Raw genomic sequence first — 22,835 nt, 5'->3', positions numbered from 1 at the left:
GAATTAATAAATTAATTTTGTAGTCTACAATAGATTTCTTGTACTTCTTTTTCCCAAAATCAGAATTTCTAGCTGGTTTATATGCATATCCAATGGCTTCTTCCTTCCTTAGTAGTTTAAGCTCCTCCTCCCCAAATCTACTAAAATTCTCAAATGACTAAAATTTCACACTTAGAGCTTAATTACCTAAAGAATAACCTGGCATTAAGTATGAGCTCATATTAGTCACTGTTTATAGAGCTAAATTCATTATCAGCCCATGATAAAAGTGATACCTTAGGAATATTTAAAATAAACACGAAAATAAACTTTTTATTATCTATTTTTATATGACATTAGACTGTCCATATTTTCAGGATGTTTAAAATGCTACATAAACAATTATAGCCAAGAAGCTTTCTACTAACTTAGCAACTTAAATAGAAGCATTATTTAATCCATGCATTAAATTAAAACTAGTATCCACATTATTTCTGTCATAGTTGAGGAACTCACACAAATGGATGAGTAATATACTCAAAACCTGCAAAGAAAATTTCAAATTTACAAAATATCCATAAATATGGGGTTGCTGCATTTGAAAATATAAATGATATGTCATCTAGAGTGAACAGACACAAATTTGAGACCCAGAAATAAGTATGTACCCTGTGTTGTTTTAAATAAGTGAAATGATAAAAATGAGGGTAAAATCTACCACATTACAGATATCAATTAGGTTCATCTGCCCTTTAAAGGCTTAATAAAATTAGCTCTAACTCCCACTCCTCATTTCCTCATTCTGTAGAAAGTTAAAATCCTGCCTATAAAGATTTCTGCACATATCTAGCAGGGTCGAGCTCTCAAGGTCACTCTGTCTTTTATGTCCTGGCTTTGCTGTGTTCTTGTTGGATCTTTTATTTCCCTTTGGCCATCAACCAAATTCTTTAGCCATTCCCTATTTCTATGATATAACTTTAACCATCTTCTCTCCTTGAGAATACAGAAAACAATGTATTTCCAATTATTCTTTGGTAGACCAATCCAGCAGCTGATCCTTTATTCTACCATCTTTTTCTAGACTTATCTAGACAGATACAAGTGCATCATCTAAACAAAGGTAGTTCTCTCCATGAGGAGAGCTCTGAAGTCAATGATCTAAGTTCAAATTCTAACTTTGTCAAATTATAGCTGTATGATCTGGGAAGTCATTTAACCTCTTCAAGCCTCATTTCCTGGGCAGTGATGTGAGGGTAAATAAAGTGCTACTTCTTCAGGATACAGGTAAATTAGTTTAAGATGAAAGCTTTGTTAATCATTTGGAGAATGTAGGTGATCTGATTGCTTTCTTTCCTTCAAATCATTTAGCTCTTTTAGAAGCACTGTAGTTCATTGCTATTTAGATTCCAACTCAGTTCAATACTGTAGTGGTTTTGTTTTAGTCCCTTTCATATGGGGTGGGGGAAATGGGGAACAGAATAGGTTGGGGCATAAGTGAAGAAGAGAAACAGTTAACTGCTGGGGGCAGCTGCTTACTAGAATCCGAAGCAATAAAGATTTAATTCTTCATGGATCCTCCAATTCACTAGAAACTTTTAAGTGGATGTGTCAAGTTATCTAGCTGCAAACCTAGTCAGGGGGCTTCCTCATGTGATGGTTGCCTCCAGGGGCAACAAACAGGTATTCTCTTAGGTGTTTGCTCCCACAACACACATTGTTTTCCCTCTCCTTCCAATAGGGTCCTCTGGGCTATTTGCAGCCAAAATACCTTCCATCATGAGTGAATCCAAGGATCTACCTTCTCCAATTCTCTGCTGAGCACCACCAAAAAATAGGATAGAAATTTACAAATGGGGCCACTACAGTGTTGTGGTTTCCAATCTTAGTGTGGGCTCTGAAAACCTAATTTTCTTTAACCTGGCAGTTCCCTCTCTGTTTTCTCTCAGAGACTTTTCCAAGGTCACTCTCCACAGGCCCTCTACCTAGTCCTGAAGCAGCACAATCTCAACAGACCACTCTGTTCCTCATTGGAATCTATCAACAAGGAAAGTCCTTGGGTTCCTGGCCCTCACCTGTGAGATTACCTAGGTCCACAACTATAATTATGTCCTCCTCTCCAGGCTTGGAGCTTGAGGGATCCCTTTCTTCTTGAGTTCAAGACCTAACCCCTTCCCTAACTCCCTCCTGCCTGTTCAGGACTCTATGTTTGTTGTCAATATTGTATCCTTGGAAATTACCACCATTCCTGCATCTGGGAGGTGCTCTCAGAATTTACCAACCAAACGGATGTCCATTTTTCCTACACCTACACCTTCAATTTCAATCTCTTTTTTCCCGTATCTACAAATTTGCGTAACGCACTTGCATCTTTAAACAAAAAAATCCTTCCTTTGACACTGAATTTCCTCTTCTAGCTACTCTCTTACAGTCAGCTAGACTTCCTTCTTCCTTCCTTTTATTTTCTTCCTAATCTCCTTTTTTCTTCCTAAAACCAAAATGTGGCTTATTAATTTACAACGAAAAAATTGTGGTTGTTACATGAACTAAAACATATATACCCAGAGACAGCACATTCTCTTCCTATAGGTAGGAGTATATGGGAAGCCACATAATAATTGGAAAGTTGCCTCATAAGCTCAGATTCAAGGAATGAAGCTTAAATAGCACATTTGTTCATGAGTATTAAACTAAGACAGATTTTATCCCAACTTCTTCCTCACTTTCCAATCACACCTTAAACTACCGGATTCTAGTTTCCACCTTCTTCCACTCCCCTGAAACCACTTGCACTAAAGTTTTCCTGATTGAAAAACGAAGGGAAATATTGTAGACTTTGATGTCCGTGTAGTACTAGGACAGCTCTCGCTTATCGTACCCTTGTTTTTTGGTATTGGTTTCTGTCACACCTCCTCCTCCTCCTCCTCCTCCTCCTCCTCCTCTGACTTTGCCCATCCCACATTCCCAGGCTCCTTCCTCAGCTCCCCTCACCCTGCACCCTCTTTGCTGGTGTTTCTCAACCTTCTATTCATGGCCCCTTTCCAGACAATCTCAGGTGCCCATCTCTTTGTATCCTTACACTCTCTACCTCCTCATGTTATCTCACTTATATGTACTCTAAGAAACCCAAGACAAGGTCTTCTCTTTGAGTTTGAGAGGAGGAGGTGTTGAGGAAAGTGAGGAAGTCAAAGCCAGTGAAGGAGAGGGAAGAGGGAGTGGGGCAGAGTATAGGGAGGGCTGCGAGTGCGAGTGCCACCGTGCTTGGTGAGCTAGGTATAGACCCATACCAAGCCCTCCTGCTAACCATCTTCCCCTCAAGGGCTCAGCTCCCTGGGTACAGGCACAGGCCAAGTGGATGACTGGGTTTTCCAACATTGTGTGTTTGTTAGAGGGCAACAGAATTACTGAAATGATTGAACCACGAAGTTTAAGCACGAGGACGGGGAGGGATTAATGGATAGTAGAAAGTGGAGGACCTGAGGCCAAGTTGGGCTGCAGGTGCTACCTTTCATGCCCCCTGCAACAGTCACTCCATGCTTCACACTCTTCTGTACCTTGAAAAGACTTCTGTCATCACACGCTGTATTATAATTATCTGTTTAAAAGTCTATCCCATATAGTATGATCTGTACCATTCATTGCTCCAACACTAGCCGGGAACAGGACTTAGAGAGATTAGGAACTTTGCTCAGCGTCTCATGATTGGTAAGAGGTGGAGCAAGTTTCGTGTGTGTGTGTGTGTGTGTGTGTGTGTGTGTGTGTGTGTGTGTGAGAGAGAGAGAGAGAGAGAGAGATCATAGTCTGTGATCTCAGAGCAACACAACCCAAGCCTCTGCCATGCCTGCTGTTAGTTCCCAATATTTTGTATATAATTTTTTAGATGTGAAACGATATCTTCACAAATACAGTAAGATAAACCAATGATATTTTTAAAATGTTAATGAAATTTTACATTGTTTTCATTTTAATGAATACTAGAAAAACCAAAGGTTTGAATAAATTAAAGTTATTTAAAATGGGGCAATGGCCAGGCGTGGTGGCTCATGCCTGTAATCCTAGCACTCTGGGAGGCCGAGGCGGGTGGATCTTCTGAGCTCAGGAGTTTGAGACCAGCCTGAGCAAGAGCGAGATCCCGTCTCTACTAGAAAATAGAAAGAAATTACCTGGCCAACTAAAATATATATAGAAAAAGTTAGCCGGGCATGGTGGCGCATGCCTGTAGTCCCAGCTACTCAGGAGGCTGAGGCACAAGGATCACTTGAGCCCAGGAGTTTGAGGTTGCTGTGAGCTAGGCTGACGCCATGGCACTCACTCTAGCCCAGGCAACAAAGCGACACTCTGTCTCAAAAATAAATAAATAAATAAATAAATAAAAAATAAAATGGGGCAATGCAGGCTTCATATAAATTTAATCAAGACGAAAATACACATAGCTTCCAGGGAGTTAAAGAAGCTTTAACAAATGTTCTTTCATTAATGAAATATCTGAAAAACTCTTCGATTGTCAGCTCCTAGAGGGCAGCAAGTATGTTTGCTGAATTAATTTTATTTATCTGTGACCCAAGACTATACTTTGTAAGAATGTAGCATTCCCCAAGAGAATCAAGAAAGCACTAAATGTTGCTTTTGAGCAAATGCAGTAACATTTGCCTTATTTTTATAGTTTTAAAAACACTAATTTTGTGGTTAGCCTCTCATTATCTTGCTGCCATTTGATAAAAATGAAAAAATAAGTTGTTCTTCAAAACAAGCTCGGGGTTAATTTTCCCTCAGTAAAAAAGAATCTTCTTGGTAGCTCACAAACTATACCTTACAACAGAGAGCATATATTTTAAAACATGACTGTAGGATATTTAATACTTATTTTACTTCAGTACTGTGAATTTCAAATCAAAATGGTATGGAACATTTGTGAACTGGGTCACAACATCAGATGCTACAGGACCCTATACAATTTGACTGTTTCTAACATCTTAAATTAAATGCTAGTGGGTATATACATACAGCCTGATTTTCTGAATTTCTCTCTGCTTGTTACACTTTAAAAACTATGGACAGGTTTCAAGATGTCCTGATCACGAAACAGACGGGAAAAAGGAGATGTCGGAAATGTTGAGTCTCTAAAGAAACATTCATTTTGTGTTCTATGGAACAGAACTAAGCCCCTAAAATCCACATTCTATAATCCATACTACCTCCACCTCAGGCAAAGCTTGCAAAATACCGGAAAGATGCCAATGCCCAATCCCCCATCAATTAAATTGGAAATACTTGATTATTTGGTAAAAGATGAGGAATAGCCTCAAACATTTTCATCTGTTCCAATAAATCAAGTTAACACTTCTAAATCAGTGATAGGCAGGGTGAAATACACCTGTCTTTTTGTTAAGGGGCCCATTAGCAAATTTAGTCACCCCTCCCTATTCATGGTTAGATTCACAATTGATTTATTATAAGCTGGGCCTGAGGAAAGAGGCAGACGACTGATAGTATTAGAAATGTCACTGGCGATTTCCTCTTCTTTCCAATTAAAGGTATTGCACTGTACACAGGAAAGTGAGTTTCTCAAGTACACAGTAGGGAGAAACAAACCTGAGAAAATTGTGATTGTTTTCATTAAGTCTGGTTAACACAGGCAGCATATATTAGTGCAAAAGAAGAACAAAGAAAATGTATTTCCTTTCACAGTAGGAGAAAAACAAAGTGAGACAGCAATAAGATCTGTAATAAGTTGATACGCTTAATAAAATGGAAAAGGAAACATATAGACCCATATTGAAAGGGAAGTCAGCTTGATACCAGGATGATAGATCTAGCCAGTCTCAGATGAGCTTTTGTGCTTTCTTAAGGTCTCAGTGAGGAAGGTATTAAGTCAGTCATATCTTTAAGACTATGTAAGGGAAATGCTAGCATTTTTTTACAAGTTAGTTTTATAGCCAAAGCCATAAGGAATACTTATTAAAATATTTATGAGAAATTCATACAAAATTTAGAAAATAATACAAAATTTAGGAATCTATACATTAACAATATATGAAACTAAATGAATCAATGGAAGGAATGCAAATTAGGAGAAAACATAAATTGCATTGATTTCATAAATCCATCATTGTTTTGTTATCCAAGACAAGTATAGATCTGTTCCTTCTATTAGCAAAGACTTATTTGCTGCCTACTTTAAAGTTACTACAGCAAAGCTAACAGGATATCGTCCTGGTGGTTATTTTCTTAACTGTTGAAATATATTTTTTAAGAAAAAGAAACAGTCACGAGATAAATGAGGTTCTATTTCAAATATATCTACATATACTAACACACACGCATATTCCTGATGTTTATTTGGAAAACAGGACCAATAATTGTTGGGTCCACCTTATTTGTCCTCTTCCTTCATTAGTCCTAGCCTTAACTTCATTCATTAATTTATTGAGCACTTAAACCCTGACATGAGCTAGGTTTTATCACTTAAAATCAGCAAATCGACAATAATTAAGATGCCACCCAGAGAAGCTGAGACTGTGACTATCTCCCTGGTTATTGAGGACAGCAGAAGAAAAAACAGGCAGAGCCCAAATGAATTTAGTTTAAATGCAAGGGAGAATTTTGTCAGAGTAGGTGTTAAAAAACTAGAAATTATCATTGAGGAAAGTTGAGAAGCCTTCGAAGGTATACTTAAAAGTGATTATTTCTTCTAAGTTAAGAAACATCAAAGTTATCCTTAATATTTAAGTTATTTGGCCTTTCTATTCTTCTTTGGCCTTGATGACACAGAAATCCAACAAGTTCCATTTGGGTTACAAAATGGGTATCATCCAACCGAGAGAAGATACAATTTTCTTCCCCAATAAGAAACCCTTTCAAAGGGGAACACGTCAGGCCTTTCTCGTCGCAGGTTGAGAATGTGATGTTGATAACATATGCTCAAATACTCCTTCTGTACAAGCAAAAAGGCAGCCAAGAGGGATGAGTGGGGGTATGCAGGTGTGGATGAAACAAGATCGGCAAGGAGTGGATAATTATTAAATCTGGGCTTGGGGTACATGGGGTTCATTTTCCTAGCCATTCTACTTTTTCTGTAATCAATGACTTTTTTTAAAAAAGACAAGACAAAAAGTTAAATTATAAAATAGAGCTCAAACAGTACCCCCAAATAATCATCAAAATGGGAAAGTAAATAGGAATGAAGAATTAGGATGGCATGAGTAACAACTATGCACAGATAATACAGAAACTTTGTTTTAGTAACTTAAATCCCTTCGCTCAATGCACAGCACGGCCATGAGCTGGATATGCACCCGTGGCTACACCTAACAAAATGGATTTCCTGGGCTTTTACTTTTCCTGCCTTAACTTTGATGAAACAGCTCCTAGCCAGGCAGCCAAGGACCTAGATAAACCACAAGTTGTACAATACAATCCGTGAATAATCAAGAGCCGACACTAGAAGGTTTGGGAGAAAAACAGGTGTGATGAACCACTAATTCCTTCTTGAATTTTTACTCCACTGTTTACTCAGAAAGTCACAGAAAGGCCCATTCTTTCCAATTACATTGTTCCCTAGAGTAGGTGCTCAATAAATGAATGTTAATTAGCTCAAATGGCATGCCTGGCTCAATCTTGTGATTACACATGGCCACACTACCAAAGCCGAACTTTTAAATTTATACCACAATGAAAGTGCTCTTTGATAAATCCAACATATGAGGCATGTTCTTACCTGATATCCAAAGAAGACCATCAGCCACATATCCAGCATGGCATGAAAGGGATCTGTCAAAGGACTGAACAAAAGTCCATTTGTTCTTCTTCGGGCAGTAGCGCTCAACTGTAGGCAGAACCTGGCGCAGCTCGTTTCTGCCCCCAACCGCATAGAGGTATTCATCCATGGCACCCAGCACAAAGTGCTCCCGGCAGTTTTTCATGGGTGCTATCTCTGCCCAGGAATTACTGCGGGGGTCGTAGCGACATGCAGTCCTCACGGCACACGTCCGGCCACTGGCGTGCTCCACCTCCCCCCCTGCCACAAACAGGAAGTCCCCCATGACTGCCACACAGTGGTGGCTCCTTCCCACCGGCATGGGCGCCAGCTCACTCCAGTTGGCAATGGCAGCTATGAGAGCATTCTCCTGATCAACAGGGTTGAAGTACCGAAGTTCCTTGACTTTACAGACCTCACGCTTCTTCCCACCAATGATATACAGAGTGTCGGACTGGAACCGTGGTTTGGTCCTGCAAGTCTGCCAGACGGGCTGTGCATAGATGCTCTGGTGGTACTCCAGGGCCTCATTGACCAGGGCTGTTGCAGTCTCACTTGCTTGGACGAGGGGGTGGGACAGGGCAACCGTATGGAGAGTATCCACATCCATTAGGCCAAAGCGGATGTACTGCAGGAGCTCGTCCATGTACTGGTAATGGCAGTTGTGCTCCAACCACCTCACGGCTAGCTAAAACGGGGGGAAGCGAGATGAGAGAAGGTACAAAGGTAAGAAACAGCAAACGCAATGGCACATAGACAGGTCGACTGTATTCTTTCAGGCACATACTAATATAATTTTTCTTACAAACAGTGTAACTGGACTATTTCATTACCCAAGTGAGGAACTTTCATTTTCTCTATCAGCAGAGCCACAAAAGAACTCAAGACATTGCTGGAGGGGGTAGGAACGATGCAAAGCAACACAGACTGGGGCTTAACATACCATTGGGGATGAACGAACAATAATTGCTTTTCAAAGAAGGAAAATACTGTTGTGAAACAGCCTGTTCCCTTAAGTTTCGTGCATAAGAGGCCTTGGCACATCCCACCACCAGGAAATGTCAATGTGGGCAGTGTCGTCACAGCTCAAGTACAATATGTCAACCCATGAGTCAAGGTGCTGTGTCAATATGAGTACAGTAAGAAAATATGTGATCATCTGAGACTACAGGGTGTACTTGAGAGAAAATCAATACAACACTAGTAGAATGATTTAGAAAGAAAAAAGACCGTCCGCTCCCTCCGCCTCTTGGTAGGTACAACAGTCTGGAAGCAAGAGAAGAAAAAGGAAGATTGCAACCTGTAAATTTTATTTTTTTTCCTCTCTCAATTAGTTTTCACCTTGAAGACCATTGTTACCTGCACATGTAAGATTCTGGCAATTTGTTAGAGTCATTTTCACAAAAACAGGATATAGAGTAGATTATCTTTCTATTATGGACACAGAACCAGAATATAATCCTAACCTTTTTATTTCCCCTTCCAGATATCTTTCAAGAAGGAAAAGGGTAAAAACTTTTGGCTATAGGCAAAGAGAATTTCTTAAAACTAAAGCAGGTACATTAAGTCATGAGTAATAAAATTAAATAATATTTTAAAAATACCATCAAAAAAACCCAATTCACTATGAGACACCTGAAGTAATTTAATCAATGTGGCTTAATATTTCAGTTTAACAAACCTTCCCACACTTCAGCATAAAGTGTATCTAACATCTCCAGTCAATATATTTGATGTGAATTATTCTTATCAGCACCTACATTAAACTAGATCTCCTAGACAATACAAATATGTCTCTGAAGGAATTAGCAAGGGAAAAAAGCAATGAATTAGGATATTAAATTATTTTATTGTGTTTTATTTGCTTTCTGACCCATGGAACTGGGGTTCTGGGCTTCCCTGTTGAGATGAAGCATATCACTGGGGGAAAGGAAGTCTACTAAGAGAGACAGAAGGAAATGTGGTGTTCCTAGACCATTGCTCCTTGGCAACACAAGCTGGGTTTTCATCTTGGTAAAAAGGATCACTAAACTCTCTGAGGCATTAAATGATTTCAGAGTTTCTGCAGCCATCTGACAAATGGCTTCAAAAAGGCCAGGTGTACTTTGGGCTTGTCTTTTTAGCTTTCTGAATGAAATGAATAAAGGAAGCGAATCCACGTCTGATACATTGTGAATTGTATCTCCTAACGAATTATAGAGTGAAGAGAAATGAAAAAAGAATGTCACTGGGTTTCAAGGAGGCCACTGTGAAGTGGCCCTCTCTAGATGTTTTTCTAGAAGGTTGCATTTTCTATTTAAATAAGATACATACCAACCTGAGGGGGGGAAAGTATCCATGTATGGTAATATCAGTAATAATCAAAGATATTGCGAAAGAAAAATGTCATTCATTAACTACCAAGTCTACCAGAAGTGGAGAGAGCTCCTACATGTAGCATCCTAGATTTTCTCTACCCTTATCTGAGAAGTTTCAAGAGATGGGGTTCCAATTATTTCCAGGGAGATAATTCAACAACTTGATAAATGATGTCCCATTCTTTTCTCACAGTGCTTTCAAAAGTTCTCAGGGATAAAATCATCCTGCTCAAGGTCATTTCTTATGCACCAGGTAAAATTTTCTGAAGCTTAATCTTTGATATTTCTCCTAATTTAATCAAGCAATTCCTGCTGATACTGCTTTGCTCTGTAACCAATTTCTTGGCATCCTTACATCCCTACAGTTCTGCATCTTTCAGATAGACAGTATAGGAAACAGCACTGGAGAAACATTAGATAAATATCCACGTCTCCATACCCTCTTTTTATAGCATAGTGCTGCCCATTTAATTATTTTTCTCTGTCCTCATAAATCAGTTCTTCCTAGGCCATAATCAATCTTCTAGCCCATCTCCAAACACTCTCTAGTATATCTTTATCTTTCTAGCAAACAGTGTCACTAACTGCATGAGAGGTACACACGCCTTGACTATGCTCTACTTTAAAGGAAATCTCTAACGAATCAAACTGGCAATGGAACAGTGACCACTGTGATCTATTACTGACTAACTTCTGGCTTATTCTCTACTGCCACCCCACGTCACAGGTACCATGATGCTTTCCGTGTTCAATCTCCCCAAATACTATTACAGAGTAGTTTGTGCATGTATATTAGTTTGCATTTTATGGGATAATTTTTACTTTATTTCCTTCCAATATTTACAACTTCCTCACAAATTTCATATAATTTTTACACTTTTATCATTTACTGTTATTTTCAGACTACCTAAGTCCTCCATACTTGTTGGGTTTATCTTTGCTCCAGATCAAAAGCGAATGTAATTTACAAGGAACTACTCTGCTACCACCTTCAAACTTTACATGTGCTTGAGTTACTTGAGGTTTCTAGTCAAAATGTAGGCTCTGACTCAGCAGGCAGGAAAGGGGAGCATGTGGAGTGCATTTCTAACAACCTCCTATCAGGGGTGGAGAACTCGCGGCCTTGGGGCCACATACGACCTTCTAGATCCTTGAGTGCGGCCTTCTGACTGAATCCAAATTTTACAGAACAAATCATTTTAATAAATAAAGGACCTAGGTGATGCATATACCCATGGACCACACTCTGAATAGGAAGGTTTTAGAGAGATTTCCATTGGTGAAACAGTATTCTCATACCTTAGGAAGCTGCACTAACTGTTCCATCCACTACGGTAAATTGCTGCCTTATTAAATTAAGCCTGTTGTTTCAAATTTAAGATGGTATAAATCAAATAAAGTCTAAATAATGCAACCATTAAGATATACAATGCCTAATTAGCTTCATATTATGGGTAAGATAGCATATTTTGAGACTCTGGTTCTAAAGGGTTTATAAATCAATGGCTGATTTTGATAACATAAAGTCATATAAGCACTCTGTACTTTTGCTTTCGCAATAATAAATAAATAAAAGTGTTACTGTGCTCTGTTTTTACTTTCATAAAAATGTAAAGGAGAAAAACTAGTGAAACCATGGATAACTTTTGTTTATTCAAATAACGAAAGAAATGGCAGAGAAAATTCAAAACAATGGGCTGCTTCAAAATCATTTCCATGCTGTGAACCTCACCAGAGCACTATTCACTGTCGTGCTAAATTAAGGGCAAGGTGGCGAGGGGCATCCTAGAGCCATTTAAGGGGTTTAGCAACTACAGTAGGCAGAAGGCTGATTTATCATTAGGACATCATGGAACCCAAAGATGGAAGCTTTGTAGTATATTTTGATGCTGAGGCTTGAAAAAGGTTATTCTGGGAACTGGTGGCCTTTAAAATAATGACACTACATTGAGAAAGCATTCAGAGGAGGCTGAAATCCTATTCTATCTCATTTATTCTGTTATACCTATATCCCGTCATCCCAAATTCTAGCATTTAATGTGGAAGAAAATGGAGTATGTAGCCTTTTTTTTTTTTTTTGAGACAGGGTCTCACTCTGTCATCCTGGCTGGAGTGCAGTGGTGTCATCATAGTTCACAGCAACCTGAAACTCCTGGGTTTAAACTATCCTCTGGCCTCAGCCTCCTGAGTAGCCGGGACTATAGGCGCGTGCCACCATGCCCCATTAATTTTTCTATTTTTTGTAGAGATGGGGTCTTGCTCTTGCTCGAGCTGCTCTCAAACTCCTGAGCTCAAGCAATCCTACTGCCTCAGCCTCCCAGAGTGTTAGGATTTACAGGCATGAGCCAGCGCGCCCGGCCTAAAGTCTTGTCTTCCATCTTTTTGGTGACATAGTGAACAACAGCGGAAAAGAAATTACAGATTCAGTTTGAGAGGGCACTACAAAGAGTGCTTAGGAAACAGTGCCATTAGGTGAGAGGTTCCTAAACCATCTGAAACACGGTCAACCTTCACCTCTAAGTACAACAGGAGATCTCCCAAGCACCCTGCCTGACCCAATTCATCTGACCACAATGGAGAATTGTTCCTTCCTAAAAGAAGCATTAATCCAACTTCAACTCATCTCATTCTCAGATCTTTGATAAGAATGTTGCCTGGCCCACAGTGGGCTATAAATATTTGGTGCATAACTAAAAAATTCTTTACAATTGTTGTTAGGCTATTTTTCATATTTCTCTTGAGCAAATGATATCAAATCTTTTATTCTCCCTTATATATTTATTTATCTATCACAGGCTCCAGTTTCCTATTTTATTATCTGACCTTTATGGCTTTCCTATATGGCCTTTATAGGCTTTCAAACTCCACACTGTAGCATATAATGCACTGTACTTAGATATATAAACCCTTGTTTTCCTCTCTCACATGCTTGGTGCTGGCCACCTCTGTTTGAGATTCTTGAAATGTAATGAGCATTGTAGTCTTATAAGCCTTTGAATAAATAATAAAAGGTTTGGGAAAGAGGAAACTTTAGAATCCATGTGGCTCAAACTTCTCAATTTTATAAATGGAAATCAAATCCAGACAAGTTAACTGACTTAACCTAAGTCATGCAACTAATTAGCAGCAAAACTGAAACTAGAAACATAGCTTTTAAATTATACAACGTATTTTTCCACTGTATCACCTTGTCACTATTTTTCCATAAATGATTATTTTAAGGTAAAATCCAGGCAAATACACTCAAGTCCAAACATAACTTCTATATTCTCTATTAGAAAAATAAAGTCTGTTTTTAAAATAAGTAAGCTTTGCTTCAAGATAGGTTGGCAATATTTTTCAATGAGTCTCATTTATGAATTTACTTCAGAAATAAAGAACATTTATTTAATGGTACCAATTAAAGAGTTTATAATTAAAGAACAAATATTTAGAAGAAAGGACAGGTCTTGAGTCTTCAATTATTGTTTGACCTTTTATGGGAATATGTATTTTAATTCTAGGTTGTTCCTTATTATATAAACCTGACTCAAAATATACAGAAAAGACAACTGCTCTCCTTTAGTTTTCTCAGCGTAACCTCACTGATTACTATGCCACAGAGTAGAATATGTGATATATATAAACATAAATATAATAGTATATAATCCTAAATTCTACAAATGTTCTAGTTCAATTACCATATGTAATTTTCTTATATGTGTTTCAGAAATATATCAATTACATGAACAAATGTTATATTCCTAACATTATCAAGTCCTCAAGTTGTGAGCCAAATTCCTTTAACTCTTCATGTCGAACACACTCAGGTAGAAGCCATTTTGAAATCTAAAATTCCTGATCCTTTTAAAGAAGTGGATGTTTTGAAGTCTAACTCTGCTTATATATATCCCTATTTGTGTCTACTATACAATGTGACCCCAAAACAATGCCAACATAATAAAAAATCTTATTCTCACAGATTTCCATAACAACTAATTATGAAACCTCAAATCCAAGAATACACATCAATGCACTCTTCCATAGAATTATCTTTATATCTTGTAAATAGTTATATATGTGTTATACACACACACACACACACACACACACACGTGCTCTTAAAAAGCAGTTTCTAGCCGGGCTCAGTGGCGCATGCCTATAGTTCCTGCTGTTCAGGAGGCTGCCTGGGCAACTTAGTGAGACCCAGTTGCTTAAAATCAAAAACAAAACAAAAAACAAAAACAGGTTCTCATCAGATGATTGATCAAATCTTTTAAAGCAACACTAACAAAAGATAAAGTGCTTATGACATTGTCTTAAAGTAATAACTATTTTGTTGTCTTGGTCTACAAATATTCTTTTTCACTGAAAAGGATGTTCTTATCACAGAAGTCATCAGCCAGAGCTGAGTAAGTACTGACTGGTATTTTCGCTCATACTCTTATTCTGCCCCTTGGCCAGGGCAGCTATAATTATTCTCCTGTTTAAAATCTGGTTGCAGACAGCTCTGCTAAAGGTGCACACTGAGTCCTCCCTTTTGCAGGAGCCCATGCTGTGAAGTCACAAGTGTCTATATTCTTGCCTGTCTTATCCCATCGAGATACGCCAGGGTACCCGTCTCCCCTGTGTGCCTGAAAGGCAGCATAAATTCCACACTTCTGCAAATTCAGAAGAGGACAAAGGAAGGGCACAGGAGCACATCAACAACTAACTGACTTTCCTGAACCTCCACCAAAAACCAGGGCATGTTAAAGAGCTTGGCAACAATGAGTGGGAAGCCAGGGAAATGTGTTTTAATAGAATGAATGACGATGCACAGACTAAAATTTTCTAAGTATTAGTATAGAGTATTGTGCACGCTCTCTATCTTCTAACCCATGTCCTCAAAGGGAAGTTCAGTGATCACTACATATTAAAGTATACAATTTCGTATGTTATTTTATAATGTCCTGAATTCTAATACACACAAAACTTTAGCATGTTAACCTTTTAATAGTACATACAGTTTCTTTACATTAAAAATGTGGAAAGTTTCCTTAATGCAAGTGGACAGGTGTTGAAATTTGCCATGCAATACTACATGGAAGCGTGCCTTTAACATGAGTCATATAGGGTCCAAATAATGATACATTAAGCAAGAATAATGACTGTCACAAAAAGCAAAGAATATATTAATAAATAAATGCACCAAATCTTATAGTCACATTCTCTTAAGATCAAAAGAAACATTCAGTTCAAAAAGACAACATCCCCATAAAATCCAGAAGCATCAGAAACAAGGGACACAGGATCGGAGCATTTTTTTCTACCAGAACAATGAAAATGTTACCATGGAGGAATATTAAAAATTATAGCATTGCTCACTCGAGTGCTATAATTAAAATTGTGTCAACATTTTGCTTGTAAAACAGATTTTTCAAGGGAGGTTGCACATTAACCATTATAGCTGACTACAGACTTACGTAAGATGCATAGGCTATTTTTCCCCTGTAAGAAATATATTTCAGTGAAATCAAATCTTATGAGGACCCAGGCTCACACTCTGCCAGAAAAAAAATGACTGATATTTAAAAGAATATTCAGTTTAGCAGATATGATAACATATATTCTTTCATTGTTCATTAAAACTTTATGAAGTTGGGAGATGGATAAGTACCCTTACTTCCACCTCTAACATAAGATTTGTGCTTTTTATACATGTTTTTAAAAGTACATACTGCAGAGCTCCAAAAGCAAAAATCCCTTGAGACTAAAGATGTCTCTTTCCCATAGAGGGGAATAAACATACAGAACTAGGGGAACCACAGTGAAAACCCCCTTGCGGCCTGCCACATGTAAGTTCCAGATATTTAGGAGGGAAAATGAAAAATGACCTGAATTGTCCTTTGGCTCAGTCTTATAACAAAACAGGATTTTTAAAAGCTAAATTGTATCCAAGTGAAGAAGAAAATCAAGACAGGACAAGACGTGAGGTCAGTATCCTGTGATATCCTTTCTACCTGTGAGATATGGCTACTAATTTGAGTTGATCTTTGAAAAGCCAATTAAAAAAAAAAGCAACACGAACATATGGCTGAAGTTGGACCAGTCATTTGGCTTCTCTTCTGTAAAATGTATGAGAGTCTCTTTTACCTCTAGGGTATATGTCGCCTATGGATCTACCAAAAATATTTTAAAATAGAATCCTCTAAAATTCCTAAAGGTGGGAGAAGAAATAAAAATTAATTACTGTGTCTAGTATCCAAGAAACAGAGTTTTATAGCACAGATAGTTTTTATAAATCTCTTTTCAGAAAAACAAAGTGACACTTTTTTGTCTTTAACACATTAACTGCCATGTGAGTTGTATTTAACTCATGCTAGTTTTGAGCCCGGCGTGTCATGGAGCATATGTAACTCACATGTCTCTTTACCTTGGGAGCTGCGTGAACTATTTTTCAAGCTGCACATAAATCATGTACAAAAAAACAATAAAAAATAAAACCCAAATTTTTCATTAAATTAGAAATGATTGTTTTATTTTTGAATTTTTTATTCTATTTTCATAATAAAACACCATGGCCCCAAGGAAAAAGGTTTTTTCTAGAATGGCAGTCAATGGGCTAAATCTGTACTCAGGAGAGATACATGCATATGTGTGTACATGTGAAGGTGCACGTATACACAGGCCCACATTCAGAGAACTGGATTATTTCATGGTTTGTTTCTTCCTGGGAATAACTTTGATGAGATATTATCCAACTTGATAATATCTCTTGTAAAAATAAAATAATGTCAGCCAAAGAACACATGTCAAATTTGTAAGGTGACTGCTTCAAAGTGCTATTTATTTAGAATCCTAGAATGAGATCTTGTACATAAATGCAAATATTTAATAAACTGTTCACATAAATTTTACCTTTGAACTATTTTTATATCATTCCCATATCTAATATACACAAAACTTTTCAAATGGCAAAAATGTCCTTCAAGACAATAACAACCAACATCACCTATGCCAACGATGCTACAGTGAAAATGAAACCCATTCTTAGTGTCGTGTTTGAGCCAAACACATGTACAATTATAGACTAACATCCTAAAATTGCTCTTCAATAGTCTGGTAATGGTCTCTGGGCCAAAAGGCAATACTCATCCATCTAGTCATTCATAGCTGGGATTGCTTCAGAGGATTATTCTAAATAAGGTGTTAGTGCCTGCATATATATATATATATATATATATATATATATATATAGCATGTCCTACTGGATGTTAAAGGAACTTTGCATAGGGTCAGTGAGATATTAAGCTTATATTGTTAGAACAACACTGAAAAATAAGAGAAAACTAATTTGGTCAATAAAAGAAAACGCTTTGGTATCCCTTTGGCAATAGGATCCCTATGTGGGTCACACCATCTCCCATTATTTTCTAGCTACTGCATGCAATGAGAATGCATTATTAGAGTGAAGACAGAGGAAATGCCCAGAGAAATCCTGATGCTTTTTTCTACTGCTAATTGGTACATTCCCATAGAGGTAAATGCGACACAACAAAAAGTAGGCAGGACTTGATATCAAAAGACTTGTTTCTGCAACTTTATGTATTTGTATATTTAGGAAAAACATGAACATACTGATATTCAGTTTCATCATCTGTAAAACAAGTATGATATTACCTATATCATAGGGTTCTACAGAGGACTGAATGAGATAACATTTGATAGTACTTGGCAAACTATGATATTTAGTCAATACAGAGAATTAATATGAAGGCAATGTGCCTATAAGAGATGGAGCTATTGCCCAACTTAATTGTCTTTTGAATTTATGACAGAGCCATCACATTCAGAACATTTTTGTATAACACAGTATTGTAAAATATTGGTATGAATGGAGAGATTTCTATAGTTGATAAGAAACTTACTATACAGTATTAAATATTTTACATGTTGTAAAGTGATAATAGAAGCATGGCAGTGCAACAGATTATAAACTAGCACATGTAATGAACCTATTTTCACACAAATGAACTCAGAAATTCTAACCCAGTAATTTAAGTTCTGTGCATTTGTTAAATCCTAAGTCAGAGAAGCATGAGTGAATGAATGAAAAGAGAAAGACTGAAACCTAGTTGTTTCTGCATAATAGTCAACATATATACTTACTTTCTTTACTTAGCTTGGGTCTCCCATAAAAAACATTTGAATTCATGTCCATACAAATCCCCTCAAATCTCAAGTCAGTTAACTTACTGGCTAGGAAAAAGATATATAAGCTACTTCTCTAGTTTGAGAAAACTAAAACAATGATTGATTGTCTGAGTTGATTAGTTTTTTTTCTTATTTTGTTGTTCTATGGGCAAATAATAAAACTGTCTTTTTTTAGGTTTTTCATTCATCTACTCCTTAATTTCTTAAGTGTCCATTATGTGCCAGGAACTTGGCGAGAAAGATTCGAATCAGTACACATAAATGCATTATTTGCCATTCACTTCCAAGCTCTATTAATACTATAAAACTCAAGGCTTATTTTTGATCTGAAGTATCTTGATATGTCCCTGTAAAATATACTCATGGAATTTGGAATTAGGGGAGAAAATCTTGCAGATCTGGAAGTTTTTGTCTTTCATAGACAGATTTTCGGACACACGCAAAAACCATCTTTCTGTTATTATTTCAATTAGTATTTTAAATGTTACCAGTACATTTATAAATTTTATACTTTTTAAAAAACTAATTTGTAAACATCCCTTAGAGCATCCTGAGAGCATCAGGCCTTTGAATATTTCTTTATGAATTTCAGAAGAACTACCAATTGCCTATTTCTGTATGAACTGATTTGAGAATAATGGGCCAAGAGCAGGTTCATTAGCACTTGTGTCCCCCCCCCCCGAAATCAAACCTTTAGTGGTATGGCTAAATGGACCTCACAGGCTCCAGGAGCTTCCCCAGGTCATTGACACAGAGATAGTCAAATCCCTCAAACAAGTGGTATTCTGATGAGTTTAGACGTCCAGGAAGTACCTAAGCTGCGTTAAGGGTTTAATGCTGACAGCCTCCAAACAAAATGAAAGAATCCCCAAAGGTCAATTTAAACATCTTTGAAAGCCGTGGAGCACAGAGACTGGAGTGGAGAGCCCACTCACCGAAGCACAAGACCAGGCACTCTCAGGGCTGACTCCTATTTAAGGGGATGGAACCTGGAGCACCACCTGCCAGCTGGGGGGGCTGCGGAGGGGGAGCCACAGTCTACACTGTCCGCGAGTCGCAGAGGATACACATAAGTGTGATGCCACCCACTGACCACCTTCACCATGGGAATTTCAGACCAGCACTGATGCTTAAAGAGCACCTTTCATACTTCATTCTCTACCTTCATTTCATCATAATATAAATAACCAGGGAACAATGACTCCTCTCTTCCCACCTTGCAACTCCTTTGAGTACAGTATGCAAAGTATATCTTTATCAAAGAAGGTGTGCTCTTCACCACAATGATCATAAATTTCTTTACCAAGTAGAAATTTCAGAGGAGATTAGGGCCAACATATAAAAGAGTTTGTGGTATGAAAGGATCATTAAAAACAATAAGTGTCAGAAGAGTCTCAAAACAGAAATCAACGCTGCTGAGAGGGAGGGACAGGGCTTAGTTTGCGTGGGGGAAGTGGCCTAGAGAGCCTGGTCTGTAGCAGTCGTGCAAGGAAGAGAGATGGCCCCGTCGGGGAGAATCAGTGGCTTGAGAGTCTCAGAAAACCTGTGAGGGAAGAGGGACTCCATGGATGAAGGAATGAGCGGAAGGCAGGGGCTACCGCAAAGACTAATGTGTGAGACAGGCGAGGGAGGGCTTGTGTTTTAGCTCCAGTGAGAATCCATAAGTGTCTGTTGGATGAGAGAACATGGGAGTCCAGTCTGAGGAAATCACAGATCTGAGACATTCTTTGTACAGTTAGGAGGAAGAACCAGAGGAACTTTGAAGGTGGCAGTGGAAGCACTGAAGAGGGAAAAGAAAGTGGGCCCAATGGCCGGGCCCAGGCTGGGAGCAGAAGAATTGTCAGCACCGGCCAAGGAAGCACCAGATGCTCTGCTGGGGACATCACTGCTGAGGGGGCACAGCCCTGAGTCAGCAAGAGAGCCTGACGGTGGTGGGCGTGGTGTGAGGGCTTGTAAGGACACAAAGCCTCCGGTATCAGAGATGGGCTTTCCACAGTGAGATAAAAAGGGTACACAGATTCATAGGGAAGGTTGGAACCTAGCCAGGCTTCAACCAAAAACAATCTGAAACATGAGTTATACATTGGTTAAGGAGAAACAGCCTTTGCTGGGGTCCTATTAATTTCCAAACACAGGGAATCTATAAAATAAAATCACTTGTCACAGATTCCACAAGTTAATATTAAAATGAATCCTCACACTACTTTTCTAAATTCCAAAAAACTGTTGATTGATTGACATAGTTCTCTCCTAATTACCTTTTTACTTCCCAACTCTTAAACAAAAAGAAGACATATAACTAATTGATAATTTTAGGACGCATCCCTGAGGGTTATGCTATCCATGTCGTCCATAGAGATAAACAAAAAGAATCATTTGTGGTCTAGGGCAGTGAAGAATCTGGCAAGACCACACATACACAATCCTCTTCTCATGTCTTTAAAATAAGCATTTTAAATAGCACTGTTCATTAAATAACGGCTGCATTAAAACAGCAACTGGATTCAAGGACTTAATTCATTTTTGGAGCCTCTTCAGGTGAGACTGAATTATCACCTAATGACTCTCTTTACTATTCAAAACAAATAGCTTTTTTTTAAAGCAAGAAATAAATAATGTGAAAATAGAACACTTGAAGTAAAATTATAATCATTATGGTGCTGTCACTTTAATATCTATGGACTTAATTGTTTTACAATTGACATGTGAGAAAAAACGTCCCAGGCTAGGTAGAAATACACTGCTGCATGTTCACTGAGCGGGGAGGAAATGAAGACAACACAAACAAAAAAGCAAAGCAATGATTCTAGCTCTCAGGTGCCTTATGTATGAGGCCACTATGCACAGCTTAGGGACAGAAATAAAGCTTTTCCTTTATTTTTTCTTTCCCTCTATTTTTCTTTTTAAAGGGTATGCATAAAAGAGGTGCAAAGCTCATTACAATATGAGCTGCACATTGTAAACACCAGCATTATTAGATGCCTGTATCGTTTTTTACCCTATGCTTCAAATAGCTACAAGATTAGGTGCTGGATTTATACAAATTGAAATTTGCAACTTTTAATAACCTTAGTGCTTCTACAGACAAATATCTGTCTCCCTCCCTCAGACCCTCCCTGTGCTAACCAACAAGGAGGGAAAAGGAGTAAGACACCGTGCTTGGAAGTAGGAATTCAACAAACTGTTGTGAGACCTTGCGAGTGAAAGGTAAGGAGAATGGAGCCGTCATTTCCACATACGTGCCCATTTTGAATTCGCTACGTTTGCTGGTTAGTGTAAGAGACAGTGTGGAACTGCGAGAGCTGCTGCATTAGCAAACTGGCCAAAGTATCCCTGTCGTTCATACTTCCCCACTGCACAATCAGAATGGAAACATTTGCTCTATTGGAAGGCAGTGATAAGGACGGATTTTTAAAGTTTCCATTTTTAAGTGAAAATGAAAGAAAACTGCTCTTCTAGATGTGTTGTGCCTTTGAGCTCCATTTGAAAAAAGAAAAAAAAAAAAGGCAGAGAAAGCTGCTGTGAAGGTCACCGAGTGAAAGAACTTCCTCAGGGCACAGAATAAATTAAATCCCAAGGAAAAAATAAAATGTGATTTCCAGAGTGTGAGGCACAAACTCCAAATGACAATGATTGACAGCCAAACTATATCCGTGCAATATCCAAGACTGCACGTTCTCATTTACCTCAGTGTAGCCAGCAAGCGCCCATTAAACATCCGTCTGATGCCCAAATTAACCTTCTTGGCAAACTGAAAGAGGCACAAACTATCATAATCAACCTTTCATTATCACAGCAGCCTCTAGTTAAAGGGTCAGAATAATTGTGCCATCAGAGCCTTGATTGTTTTCAATCAACAGACGGCTGGAGTGACAGCTCCGTGATGGAGGAGTCTGATGAAACCGCACCAGGCCTAATCAGAGCAGATGAAAGGAAGGCATGATTGGTGCAAATGAACAGTCGTGCCTCTCCTTTTCATTTACAATCTGAAATTACTCTTAAATTTGTGGGGGTTTTTTTTCCCTCCCTTATGAGCACCACTGAAAGAATGTTTGACTTATTATGAGTTCTGACAGTGCAGAGTTATAAAACACAGGTAGGGTTATCAGCTGAGGCTTTAAGTGGGTATTCAGCATAATTCTAACAAATTCACTCTTGAAAAGCACAAAATGACTAAAAAGGCTTCCAATGACCTAACCTCTCCGTACTGTTTGATTAGCAGACCCATTTATTCCACTGGCATTCTAAATGATGAGAAGATAAAACCCAGGGCAGGAATACCCTGTAAATGTTTTCTCTCAGCCCCAGTGCTCTGTTTACTTCAGTATCAGTTCCTCTGCCTGAAATCCTTACTGTTCTGTAAGAACATTAAGAGCTCAAAAGAGCTCATCCACCAGAGGGCATGGATAAAACTGGGGTTGTTTTGGTTAAGAACCTGATGCTATACTAGAAACCACAAGTGGTGGGAACAGGACTGGAACCCACCAACCCAATGCTGATATCAAAAAGAATCTCTGGGTAAAAGGAATAAAAAAATTCTGTAATAGGCTGGCTAAATTAGGCATAAATAG

The 22,835-nt window shown here is 38.3% G+C and overlaps 1 protein-coding gene across 5 annotated transcripts in view; it reads right to left on the bottom strand.

The window, feature by feature from the left end:
* The window catches only part of KLHL32 (kelch like family member 32), a 184,807-nt gene that overhangs the window by 16,686 nt on the left and 145,286 nt on the right, over positions 1-22,835 (bottom strand). For 4 of the 5 annotated variants that reach the window (XM_045544046.1, XM_045544048.1, XM_045544047.1 and 1 more), the window contains one exon: positions 7,694-8,420. In XM_045544046.1, coding sequence (XP_045400002.1) covers positions 7,694-8,420 — 727 coding nt within the window. Of the gene's footprint in view, positions 1-7,637; positions 8,421-22,835 lie in introns of those variants that run through there. The other variant, XM_045544050.1, reaches the window with a different exon arrangement.

This window comes from Lemur catta, chromosome 2 (genome assembly GCF_020740605.2).
Source record: "Lemur catta isolate mLemCat1 chromosome 2, mLemCat1.pri, whole genome shotgun sequence".
NCBI classification, from domain to species: Eukaryota; Metazoa; Chordata; class Mammalia; order Primates; family Lemuridae; genus Lemur; species Lemur catta.
The sequence above is the reverse complement of the archived record's forward strand: the minus strand, read 5'-3'. Positions and strand labels throughout refer to the sequence as shown.